This window comes from Zalophus californianus, chromosome 4 (assembly GCF_009762305.2).
Source record: "Zalophus californianus isolate mZalCal1 chromosome 4, mZalCal1.pri.v2, whole genome shotgun sequence".
Lineage (NCBI taxonomy): Eukaryota > Metazoa > Chordata > Mammalia > Carnivora > Otariidae > Zalophus > Zalophus californianus.
Window position 1 is genome coordinate 117449048 of NC_045598.1, and position 12045 is coordinate 117461092.

General features: G+C 41.8%; 1 protein-coding gene across 6 annotated transcripts in view; it reads left to right on the forward strand.

The window, feature by feature from the left end:
• The window catches only part of LYN (LYN proto-oncogene, Src family tyrosine kinase), a 115143-nt gene that overhangs the window by 57616 nt on the left and 45482 nt on the right, over positions 1-12045 (forward strand). For all 6 annotated transcript variants that reach the window (XM_027577290.2, XM_027577312.2, XM_027577307.2 and 3 more), the window contains exons 3-8: positions 111-156; positions 975-1080; positions 2648-2746; positions 2869-2972; positions 3138-3287; positions 4121-4273. In XM_027577290.2, coding sequence (XP_027433091.1) covers positions 111-156; positions 975-1080; positions 2648-2746; positions 2869-2972; positions 3138-3287; positions 4121-4273 — 658 coding nt within the window. The remainder of the gene's footprint in view (positions 1-110; positions 157-974; positions 1081-2647; positions 2747-2868; positions 2973-3137; positions 3288-4120; positions 4274-12045) is intronic.

Consider the following 12045-nt stretch of genomic DNA (forward strand, 5'->3'; position numbering starts at 1 on the left):
ATTCTAAACCTCATTTGCTGCCGTGAGAAAAATGACATAACATACAACATGCATGTGAGTAAGAAAAACTAAACATAAAAATCCTTTTCCTAACCAATATTCTCTCCTAGGTTCCAGAATCTCAGCTTTTACCAGGACAGAGGTTTCAAACTAAAGGTATGTTTCCATAGCAACGTGGTGGTTTTCCTTTCTTTACTGTTAGAGATGCATTAAGGGAGTCAGCTTGGGTGTTTTTATTTATACTTTCATTGTCGAGAAAATACATGGAATATAAAATTTATCATTGTAACCATTTTTATGTGTCTAGCCGAGTAGCTTTAAGTACATTCACATTATCGGGCAGCCAGCACCACCATCCATCTCCAGAACTTCTTCATCTCCCCAAACTGAAACTCAGTCCAAGTTTAACACAAACTCCCCATTCCCCCACTCCCCTCAGCCCCTGCCAGCCACCATTCCACTTTCTGTCTCAATGAATTTGGCCACTCTAGGTACCTCAAATAAGCGGACTCGTAAAGTGTTTGTCCTTTCGTGTCTGGCTTATTTCACTCCTCGTAATGTCTTCAAGGTTCATCCATGTTGTAGCGCGTGTCAGAAATGTTCTTCCATTTTAAGGCTGAATAGTATCACGTTGTAGGTACACACCACATTTTGTTTATCCATTCATTTGTCACCGAACATTTGGACTGTTCCCTCCTTTTAGCTCTTGCGAATAATGCTGCTCTGAACATGGCTGTATCCTTTCTGAAGTCTAGGGCTGGAATTAATTATAGCTGTAGGTCTCTATGACTGGGGATAACATCAGCTGTATCCAGTGTGGATAATACGTTGCTTACTGCAGACCATGTAGGCTCTGAGCCCCACTAGGCAGGAAACACAAGTCATTATCCATCTTTTGTGCCTGAATAAAGACTGGTTAAAATGTTTACATTGATGGATTCTTGAAGGTCTCCCCTTTTGTCCCTCATTTTTAGATCCGGAGGAGCAAGGAGACATCGTGGTAGCCTTGTACCCCTATGATGGCATCCACCCGGACGACTTGTCTTTCAAGAAAGGAGAGAAGATGAAAGTCCTGGAGGAGTAAGTATGCCCATGCCCCCTTGACTCGGGCCAGAGTCCTGGCCCCTTTGTTCTGCTCCCAGCAGCACAGCAATGAGCAGCCTCCCAGCCTGCTTGCTGCTAGCAGGGCTTTGGGAGTGCAGGGAGTGAAGCCAAAGGAATCTTCCTCTTATGTTCTCCAGGTTTCCCTTTGAGTGCAGACACCGGCTTCTTTCTTTATCCATCTGTGCCGCCTTAAGAAGCTTGTGTCTGTGTGGAGTTTGCATGTTATTTTAATGCCCGTGTGTACTTAGTTATATTGCTCAAATTCATACTGGGTGTAGGGGTCCGACTTGGTTTGATTTTTAAGGGCACTGTGCAGAAGCAGCCGTCATTCTGGAAAAGCCCCTACTCAGCCGTTGCCGTCCTTCTGTGAAGACACTTAGCCATCGTCGTGTCCTTGACCCACCCGCCCAGCGCCCCCATGCTGACTCACAGACCCGTGGCTCAGACCACAGGGGTTCGGTACTGAGAATAAGGATTTCCCAAGCATTTGCCCCTAATCTTGCACATGTTGTCATGCTGGCCGGCCTACCAGGGTTGGAGGAGGGAGACCCCTTAGTAAGCACAAGGTGCTAAGTGGTTAAGAGCAGTTCTCGCTTACTGGGTGAGTGTGAACTCAGGCCTAATCCTGGCCCTGCCTCTTGATAGCTGTGTAAACTTGACAAGTCACTTCAGCTCTATGCCTTCGTTTCTTCACCTAGGAAATGGGAGCAGCATATGATGGGAGTGACAGTGGCTCCGTCCCGGGGTTGATGTGAGAATGTCGTGCATAGACGTACCGCAGATAGCAGCTTCGTGTCCCCTGTGGCTGTCCTTCATGGTTTGCAAACAAGGAGCCCGAGTGGGCGTGGGAATTTGAACATCGTAGTTGAGGCTCATGGGGACCCTTCCATTCCTGCCTCCTTCCTCGGCCCCAGCCTCCTTCCTTGGCTCCATGCTGAGGGCAAGAACGGGGGGAATGAGCCTACCTGTTTGGGATTACTCGATGGTTTTCCGTTTCTTCTCTCCACAGCACCTCTCTATGGAAAGTAGATGTTTTAACAAAGGAGTTTATAACATGAGAGCGATGGTTCATTGTTCCCTTGACTCCCGTTTCTATAAGGATCCTACAGCATTTCTTAGAGATCCTGGGGGAAATTACAAATGTGTTGCTTCTGCAAGAGAGGAACCATTTTCACCAACTCTTGTGTGTGCAGCGTTGAGCACAGTGATCCAGTTGTGAGGCTGTTTTCCTTTGCCTTAAGTCTCTAAACATAGTTTTATTTCAGCAAAAGGAGTGAATTTTCCCGCTGGATTCTAGGGTTCCAGGGATCTTCCCACCCTCCCTCACCCCCCAAAACAAACACCTTCAGACAATTGCTATTGCAGTTCTTGACTCATTGGATACACTTATTTTTTTAAAGATTTTATTTTTTTAAATGTAATCTCTGTATACAATGTGGGACCTAAACCCACAAGCCCAAGGTCAGGAGTCCCATGCTGTACCAACAGAGCGAGCCAGGCGCCCCCAGACACAAACCCTTTTTGATGTCCGTTTCTCCTCCAGGCATGGAGAATGGTGGAAAGCTAAATCCCTTTCAACAAAGAGAGAAGGGTTCATCCCCAGCAACTACGTCGCCAAAGTCAACACCTTGGAAACGGAAGAGTGAGTCCTTACCAGTTGCCATCTTGGATGGTTTTGCTTGCTGCCTTGGCTTTCTCATGCATTCCTTACCTTTTTCCTTCCCTGGAGCATAACATCCATGAAGTGTGACAATGTCTTCTCAGGTGGTTTTTCAAGGATATAACCAGAAAAGATGCAGAAAGACAGCTGCTGGCGCCAGGGAACAGTGCTGGAGCTTTTCTTATCAGAGAAAGTGAAACCTTGAAAGGTAAGAAGTGGTTTAAGTCCCCTTCTAAATCACTATTTAGGAAATCATTCTTAGAAACTAGTCTAGAATTCTTTTTTTAAAAAAAGATGTGTCCTGGTCATGAAAGTTTTATGGTTTGATAACAAACTTGTGTTTTTCTTCTCTGTTTGTGTTTTTCCCCCACAGGAAGCTATTCTCTTTCTGTCAGAGATTATGACCCTGTGCACGGTGATGTTATTAAGCACTACAAAATTAGAAGTCTGGACAATGGGGGTTATTACATCTCTCCACGAATCACTTTTCCTTGTATCAGTGACATGATTAAACATTACCAAAGTAAGTAAAAAAATGAAGGTCGGACAAGACAAAACAGATTTATTACGAAATGTAGGGTGTCAGACACTTCTTTATATTAAAATTCTTCTACCTCATATTTCTTTTGGATGAAGTTGGAGGATCCGTATTCTGTAATTGATTCTAAATTAATCTGTAATTACATATGTGTTTAAAGTCAGATCGGATCTTAGTGAATAATTATCCTAGTTCTTCCCACCACATCCACGCTGTTTGACAGTTAATGTTCCAAAACTGTGAAGAGAGGAATGAATATTCTTTTCATGTAGTGCATATTTTTACAACACATCTTTAAATATTTGGAATCAGAATGCAGATTTGCAGGTCTGTGTCTTTATATATATATATATTTATAAATTGTGTGTGTGTGTGTGTGTGTGTGTAAAAGTAATCCATAGTCTGGGTAAAAGAAAACAGAAATAACAACAACAAGAAAATATTTAGAAGAGGCAAGTCAGTGGTCCTCAGTCTTCAGTGCCACTTTTCAGCCCTGAGAAGCCAAACCCATGGGCGACCTTAGGTTCATTCTCTGTGTGATTGAAGTCGGTTATAGTCGGTAGCTGCTGGTACTGTTTACCTCTGCAACCCCCTCTGAGGGGATACACATTGTAGGTTTGCAAACAGTACTCATGGACAAAATGTCCTTCAGGCAAGAATTTCCAAAGTCACAATTAGACAAAAGATACCCCCATAGCATTTTAGGTGCGTAGACTACGTTGAGCTGGAAATGATCCCACTAGTAGTCGAAATTTCTTCAGAGATACTAAATTACAAAGTAGGGCATTTCTTAACTTTTTTTTCCTCCTTCCCATCAGAGCAGTCAGATGGCTTGTGCAGAAGGTTGGAGAAGGCTTGTATTAGCCCCAAACCACAAAAGCCGTGGGACAAAGATGCCTGGGAGATCCCACGGGATTCCATCAAGTTGGTGAAAAGACTTGGTGCCGGGCAGTTCGGGGAAGTCTGGATGGGTGAGTGTGTGGCTCTGGAGGAGGTGACCAGAGAAATAAGGGTTCAAGCAGTGTCCATCCATTCTCTCAGCCAAACATTAAACCATGTCAGAAACATCATTTCTTTTGTTTTGCTCTACCCACCTGGCACAAGAACTGGCCTGCAAATTGGTTTGATTGGACTCTCTTCCTTGTTACTCTCTCTCTTAAGTTTTTAGTTGAATTATACTTGACACACAACATTATATTTGTTTCAGGTGTACAACATAGTGATTCAACAGTTCTGTATGTTTTGTTCTGCTTACCATGAGAAGTATAGTCGCCGTCTGTCACCATACGACATTGTTACGATATTATTAACTCTTATCTTCCACGCTTGACTTTTCATACCTGTGACTTAACTGTCCTATAATTGGATGTTCGTACCTCTTACTCCCCTTCACCTATTTCACTTCTCCTCCTGCCCCCCGTAGTAGCTCTTTTTTTAGAATGAATGTTTATAAGGAAGAAGACGGTGGGTTTTTATCCTGATTGTTCTGTCTATACTCGTTCATGATTCTCTCATCACCAGATTCTCTGGACACATATTTTAAAGGCAGGAAGTTGGTTTCCATCTCAGGGAAAGTTATATTCGGGGTGAGGATCGTCCTTATTAGTGGGCATAATAGGAATCATCACATTTATTGCACTTTCTCACCAAGAAAGTTTCTAAAGGTGCTCAAAGTGCTGCCATTCATGAATTATTCCTTACCGTCAAGTCCTGCCTTCTCAGGCGGACCAGAGCTAATGACAAAATTAGAGCAGTGACTTCCCCAGGGGATTTTTTTCCCCATGTCTTTTCTAAAGTTTTTGTAGTGAACTTGAATTTTCCTTTTCTTTTGTGATAGAATTTGTAGAGCCCTTTTAAAAAAAGTCATGTTCTCTTCGAGGTTCTAACTGAAAATGCCATTGCTCTTGTTAAGGATAACATGTGTGGTCATGCAGCCTCAGTGGATCACTTTTTCTGAGCCAGCTTTGTGTGAGTGAAAAGCAACTGTGATTTCTAGAGAGACGAAGGGGTAGCAGCTTTTAATCCTGTGTAGTCCCAGCTGAGCAGAAACTAGAGACTCAGCCTGCTGCGACCATGTAGGCAGCTCGCTTGCCCATCCAGGGGTCTGTGAGGGAGAGGTTTCTCCTCTGACATGTTGGCCCCTGGGATCAGAGTATCGCCTCCTTTCTCCTGTTGCTGTTGCTTTAGTTGAAGCATCTTTTAAATATGGTGGATACTGACCCCGCATAGAATGAGTTCTCGCTGCACTGTAAGTCTGTGAACTTGTTATGGAATCCAGGTAAATGATAATTACACAAGCTGACAGTCTTCATTTTGGTTAGCATATTCCAGAACCAGTCAGTAGTGCCCGTCACGCACACCATTTCCATCCCAGTCAGCAGATTCGTGGGTGTGAGTGTGCGCTCCCGGACACGGCGGCCTCTTCTCATTCACACTCTGTGACCCAGGTCATAGAATCCAACTCCCCGTTTGCCTGTCTGCCCTTTTCCTTTTGATTGAGGTAAAATCTGTGTCACATAAAATCAGTCACTTTAAAGTAAACAATTCAGTGACATTTACTATATTCACATTGTTGTATAACCATCACCTCCATCTAGTTCCAGAAAGGAAGCAGGGTACCCATGAAGCAATCATTCCCCATTTTCCCTTTCCCCCCGCCCCGGACCCTGGCAACCACCATTCTGCTCTCTGTCTCAATGAACTTGACTAGTCTAGGTACCTCATGTAAGTGGATTCCTACTGCATTTGCCTTTTTGTGACTGGCTTATGTCACTTAACATAATGTCCTCAAGGCTCATCCATTTTGTAGCATGTGTCAGAATTTCATCCTTTTTTTAATGGCTGAATAATGTACTACTGTATGGATACACCACACTTTGTTTATCCACTTACCTGCCAATGGATATTTGGGTTGTTTCTACCTTTTGGCTATTGTGAATAGTGCTGCTACAAACATTCATGTACAAATTGTGTAAACAAATGGTTTCATTTCTTTTGGGTATATATGTTCTTTTAGCAGTGAAATTGCTGAGTCATATGGTAATTCTATCATTAGCTTTTTGAGGGATCATCAAGCTGTTACCTGCTCATTAAAAAAAAAAAAAAGCTACCCTCTTTATTCCTCTGAGGGGTTTATATTTATTTCTTAATATGTTTTTTTGCAAATCCACAGAATAAGGGCTGGAATTGTATAATGAACATTGCAAACCCTTCACCTGAATTCACCAGTTAGTAGTTTGCTATATTCGCTTTTTCTCTTTTCTACATACACACACATACACAGTGAGTTGCAGAGGTGATGACTTTTTACCCCTAAATACGGAAATATGTGTCTCCTGAGAGCAGGACCATTATGTTACACGATACATTGGCCACGTTTAGGAGATCTAACATCAATACATACTATTATCTAATACAAAGTCTAGAATTCCTTTAGTTGCCCCAGTAATGCCTTTGAGCTCCCTAGGATCATGTATCTGCATTGAGTTGGCATGTCCTCTAATCTGGAACAGTCCCTCGGTCCTTCTTCATCTTCTGTGACACTGACATTTTGTAGAACATGGGTCAGTTGTTCTGTAGAATGTTCCTCATTTGGATTTTCCCATGATTTGGCTCAGGCAATGCCTTTGTGCATGAATAGTATCTAAGCAGTAAGTGATGCTGTGTCCTCAGGGCATCTCCCAGGAGGCACAAAATATTAGTTGGTTCTATTATTGCTCGTGGTCTGTTTGATTTTAAGGAGGTCTACCAGATTTCTCCATTGTAAATACTACTTTTTAGTTCCTTTTCATAATTAATTGACAATCTGTGGGGAGAGCATTTAAGATCATGTAAATATCCTCTGCTCCAAAAGAACTTTCCTCAAATGGTTTCAGCATTATCTGCTCATGTTGAGGTCTCTTCCCTCTTAGAAGCCATCACCTCTCTAAAGAGAAGCTGCCCCTGTCTTCTTCCACGCTCCCTCCCAACATGTCTTCTCCAACCCCGCGGCCTCACTGAGGGAACCAGGTTCCTCCCTGTATTTACCATGACTTTGATTGGGGAGGAGGTGATGAAGTGGGGGACGAGGAAGAGGGAGGACAGGAGGAAGGACTATCCAAGCCGTACAGTGTCCACTGTCCCCCTTCTAGGCACATATTCTTCAGTTATCTCTCATAGTCATCGCAATATGCCTGTGAGATAGGAATTATTGTCAGCATTTGATAAACAAGGACACTGGACTCAGACAAGTGACTTGCCCAGAGTCATTCAAGGCAGTGAAGACACCAGCCGCATTGGTATCACAGAGATCTGGACTCGCTTGCTTTGCTAACAAGCTATTTACAAGTTAGTTTGACCTCATCGGTTTCCTCATCAGTAAAATGGGCAGACAACCATCTTCTCAGTTGCTGAAATGACAATGAAATTCAATACCTGACGTGTTTCCTATACAATATAGTTCTGTGCACTCTAGTTTCATTTTCTTTATTTTTACCATATTTGACTGGAAGCTATATTTCAGTGGATTTTCCCCAACTTCAATCATGAGTTCGAACTATAAATAATCCACAAATATTTGCCAGCAAAGGAATTGCATACCTGTCATGAACAGAAAAGTAGAGGGAGCTTAACGGGGTGTACTCACCTGCTCTAAAACAGTAACCCTGCATACGAAATGATGGTTTGGAGTTCTGTTCCAACCTCCTCATGTTCAGCTGTGAAGCTGGGATGAAGGCATCAAACTACATGCTGTTTGCACTGGAGAGAGAAAGGATAAGATCTGCTAGTCTGGGAAGTTATTGCTTTGAGGGGAAGAGATTATGCTAGTCCTCTTGTGTTTTCTTAAAATTTTCTTTTTTTTTAATATTAAAGATTATTTATTTATTTACCAGAGAGAGAGAGAGCACAAGCAGGGGGAGCAGCAGGAGAGGGAGAAGCAGCTCCCTGCTGAGCAAGGAGCCCGATGTGGGGCTCGATCCCAGGACCCGGGATCATGACCTGAGCCAAAGGCAGATGCCTAACCGACTGAGCCACCCAGGCATCCCTTCTTAAAATTTTCTTGAGAGCTACTAGCAAGTAGAATGGTAATCTCTTTGCCAGCTTTGCCATGGTGGTGGTCACAGGTGCCATATGCCAGCCCGACTTGGCCAGAGAAACTGAGAGGGGGGTGAGCTAGCGTAGCAGTGGGGGTCACACGCCTGAGTCGACTGGCTCACAGTACATTTCTGTCCTGAGTGACCCAAGCCTGTGCTGAAATTGTCACTTGCAGATCAAGCTCATTGGTCCTTCTGAGATTAGGAAAACCTCTGCTTCCAATTCCAGATATACTAGATCCCCCTGCCTGTTTCTTGCCTTTTCCTGTTCATGCGCTTCCACAGGCCACCTGCTAAATCTTCATACTGACTTTAGAGAACGTTTTTTAGCATGTGCCGAGGTCATGGGAGAAACTGAGTTTTAGAAGAGAGGAGAAATGTGGCAGTGGAAAATATTTAACTGGTCTATCCAGAGTGTTACTTGGATTTAAACTGTTTGAAAGAGGGTAAAAATCTGGTGAAAATTCAGCATTTGAATAGATTTGCTAATAATTTTGTGTGCATGGTAAAATGCATATAACCTAAAATTTACCATCTTAACCATTTTTAAGTGTACAGTTCGATACTGTCATGGACATTCTGATTAGACAGCCAGTTTCCAAAGCTCTTTTTATCTTGCAAAACTGGGCTTCTGTACTCTTTAAACAATTACCCATAACCCTCTTCCCAGGTTCTGTCCACCACCATTCTACTTTCTGTCTTTATAAATAAGCAGAATCATAAAGTATGTACTTTTTTGTGTGACTGGCTTATTTCACTTAGCACGTCCTCCAGGTTCATCCATGTTGTAGCTTGTGACGGAATTTCTTTCCATTCTAAAGCTGACTTAAATGCCATTGTATGCATATGCCGTATTTTGTTGATCCATTCATCCACTGATAGACACTTGCATTGATTCCACCTTTTGGCTATTGTGAATAATGCTGCTATGTCCATGCATGCACAAATTTCTCTTTGAGACCCTGCTTCCAATTCTTTGGGGTACATACCAGGAGTGGGATTGCTGGATCACAGGGAAATTCTATATTTAATTTTTTGAGGAACTGCCATACTGTTTTCCATAGTGGCTACACTTTATATTCCTATCAACAGTGCACAAGGGTTCCAATTTCTCCACATCCTCACCAACACTTACTCTTTACTTCTCTATCTTTCCCTTCCTTCCTTCCTTCCTTCCTTCCTTCCTTCCTTCCTTCCTTCCTTCCTAAGGTAGCCATCCTAATGGATGTTGGGTTGTATCTCATTGTGGTTTTGATTTGTATTTCCCTAGTGATTAGTTATGTTGAGTATATGTGTTTATCTTTTCATGTGTTTACTGGCCATTTATATGTTTTCTTTGGAGAAATATCTATTAAGTCCTTTGCTCAGGTTTTAATTGGTTTGTTTGATTTGCTAATAATGTTTTATAAGAGAGAGGCAGCAGAAGTTTATCTGAAAGATTATAATAGAACCTAGCTTTTGTAGGCATGGCGTGAGGATTAAATGAGATGATTCAGGTGAGCACGTAGTCGACAGCACTCAGAGAACCGTTGTTATTATTAAATACTGAATTTTCTTATAAAGAAAGTATGGTAATATTAGTGGAAAGACCGAAATAGGAGAGATTACCCAGGATTTCCTCACTCAACAAAGTTGTTCCTTGGGTTTTTTTTTTTTTAAGATTTATTTATTTATTTGAGAGAGAGCACTCGAGCATGTGCGCACACATGCATGTTCATGCATGCACAGGGGTGGGGAGGGGCAGAGGGAGAGGGAGAGAGAGAATCTTCAAGTAGACTCCCTGCTGAGCATGGACCCTGACCCAGGGCTCAGTCCCATGACCCATGAGATCATGACCTGAGCCAAAACTAAGAGTTGGACATTTAACAAACCGAGCCACCCAGGCACCCCTGTTTCTTGGGGTTTTTTAAATTAAACTTCTTATTTTGAGATAATTATAGATTTATATGTAATTGTAAGAAATAATACAGAAATGCAAACATGTCCATGCAAACACTTTTACATGAATATTTGGAAGAACATTATTCATAATAGCTAAATAGTGTAAACAACCCACACGTCCATCAACTGAATGGATAGACAAATGTGGTATATCCATACCATGGAATATTAGTCAGCAAGAAAAAGAAATAAAGTACTGACACATGCTATAGTGTGGATGACCATTGAAAACACTGTGTTGAATGATAAAAGCCAGACAGACACAGAGGACCACATGTTATGTGATTCCATTTATATGAAATATTGTGAATAGGCAAATCTATAAAGACAAAGGAAATGAGTGGTTGCTTCAGGTGGAAGGATGGGGATGTGACTGTCAAGGGATATAGGGTTTCTTTTGGGGGTGATGGAAATGTTTCCATAATTGTGCTGATGGGCTCACAACTCTGAATATATAAAAATCAATGAATTATATACTTTAAATAGGCAAATGGTATGGTATATGGATTATATTTCAACAAAGCTTTATATACATATATATTGTATTACGTATTACATATATATATATATATATATATATATATATAATGCAAAGAGATCCCCTGTAACCTTTACCCAGTTTCCCCCATTGCTAACATCTTGCAAAATTGCAGTATGATATCATTGCCAGGATATTGACATTGATGGTTGTTTTTTTAATCGGGCTTTTCTCTTTTTAGTCTTGTATTAAAGAAAGGAAGGAAGAGGAGGTAGGAACAGGGTGGGGAAGGAAGGAAAGAAGGAAGAAATTTAAAAAAGAAAGGGAAAAGAACAAAATAAAAATTTTGATCTGCAATCTTTGGCAGTTATCGTTCTGTGAATTTGGCTATCAGGGAGCTCTTCCTTAGCTATTGAAATAAGGTCAATATGTTGAGTGCATTTAGCAGAGGAATATTGGGAATAAAACCAAAAGATTCATGATTGGTGACATTATGTTATGCATCAGAGGTCAAAGGTTGCCCCCTCTCCTACGTGTGTCTGTATGTCTCATTCCGACTCTCTTGAGGGTTGGTGTAATAGCAAGGTCTGCCATTTAGAGCTGCCTGAATTTTGTTTTTTATTTCTCTTTTTTATTTCTCTATTTTATTTCTCAAGAGATGAGCAGGCTAGTTTTTCTCATTGATAGAAAAAGAAGAACAAGTTAAAAATGATATCACTGTTAACCAAGTAAATTGATATTTTTGTGAAGCTTGAGGAGTGGTTCATAGACCACCAGTCACATTTTATAGTCTGGATTTTTTTGGTCTGAAATGCGGTGAACAAATACGAGGAAGTGACCTGTTCTGGGGAGGAGGGGTGGGGATAAAAGAAAGCAGTTTCTCCCTCAAGCTGTTTCCTGTCCTTCGTGTGATCCTCTTGACATCTGGCTTGGTGACACGTTTTTCCCCCATGGATTATTGGATTCCGAGGGAACTGACTAGTCAGTGAAGCCAAGGATGATGTTTCCTGTTACCACTTGGTCTACGAAGAGACTTTGTAGAAGAAAGGGAACTTGTTTTGAATTGAATTTTGCTTTTTTTTTTTTTTTTTAGATTTTATTTATTTAGAGACAGAGCACGAACGGAGGGAGGAGCAGAGAGAGAGGGACAAGCAGACTCTGCACCGAGCGCAGAACCACATGTGGGCTCGATCTCACAACCCTGAGATCATGACCTGAGCTGAAATCAAGAGTCCCATGCTTAATGGCCTGA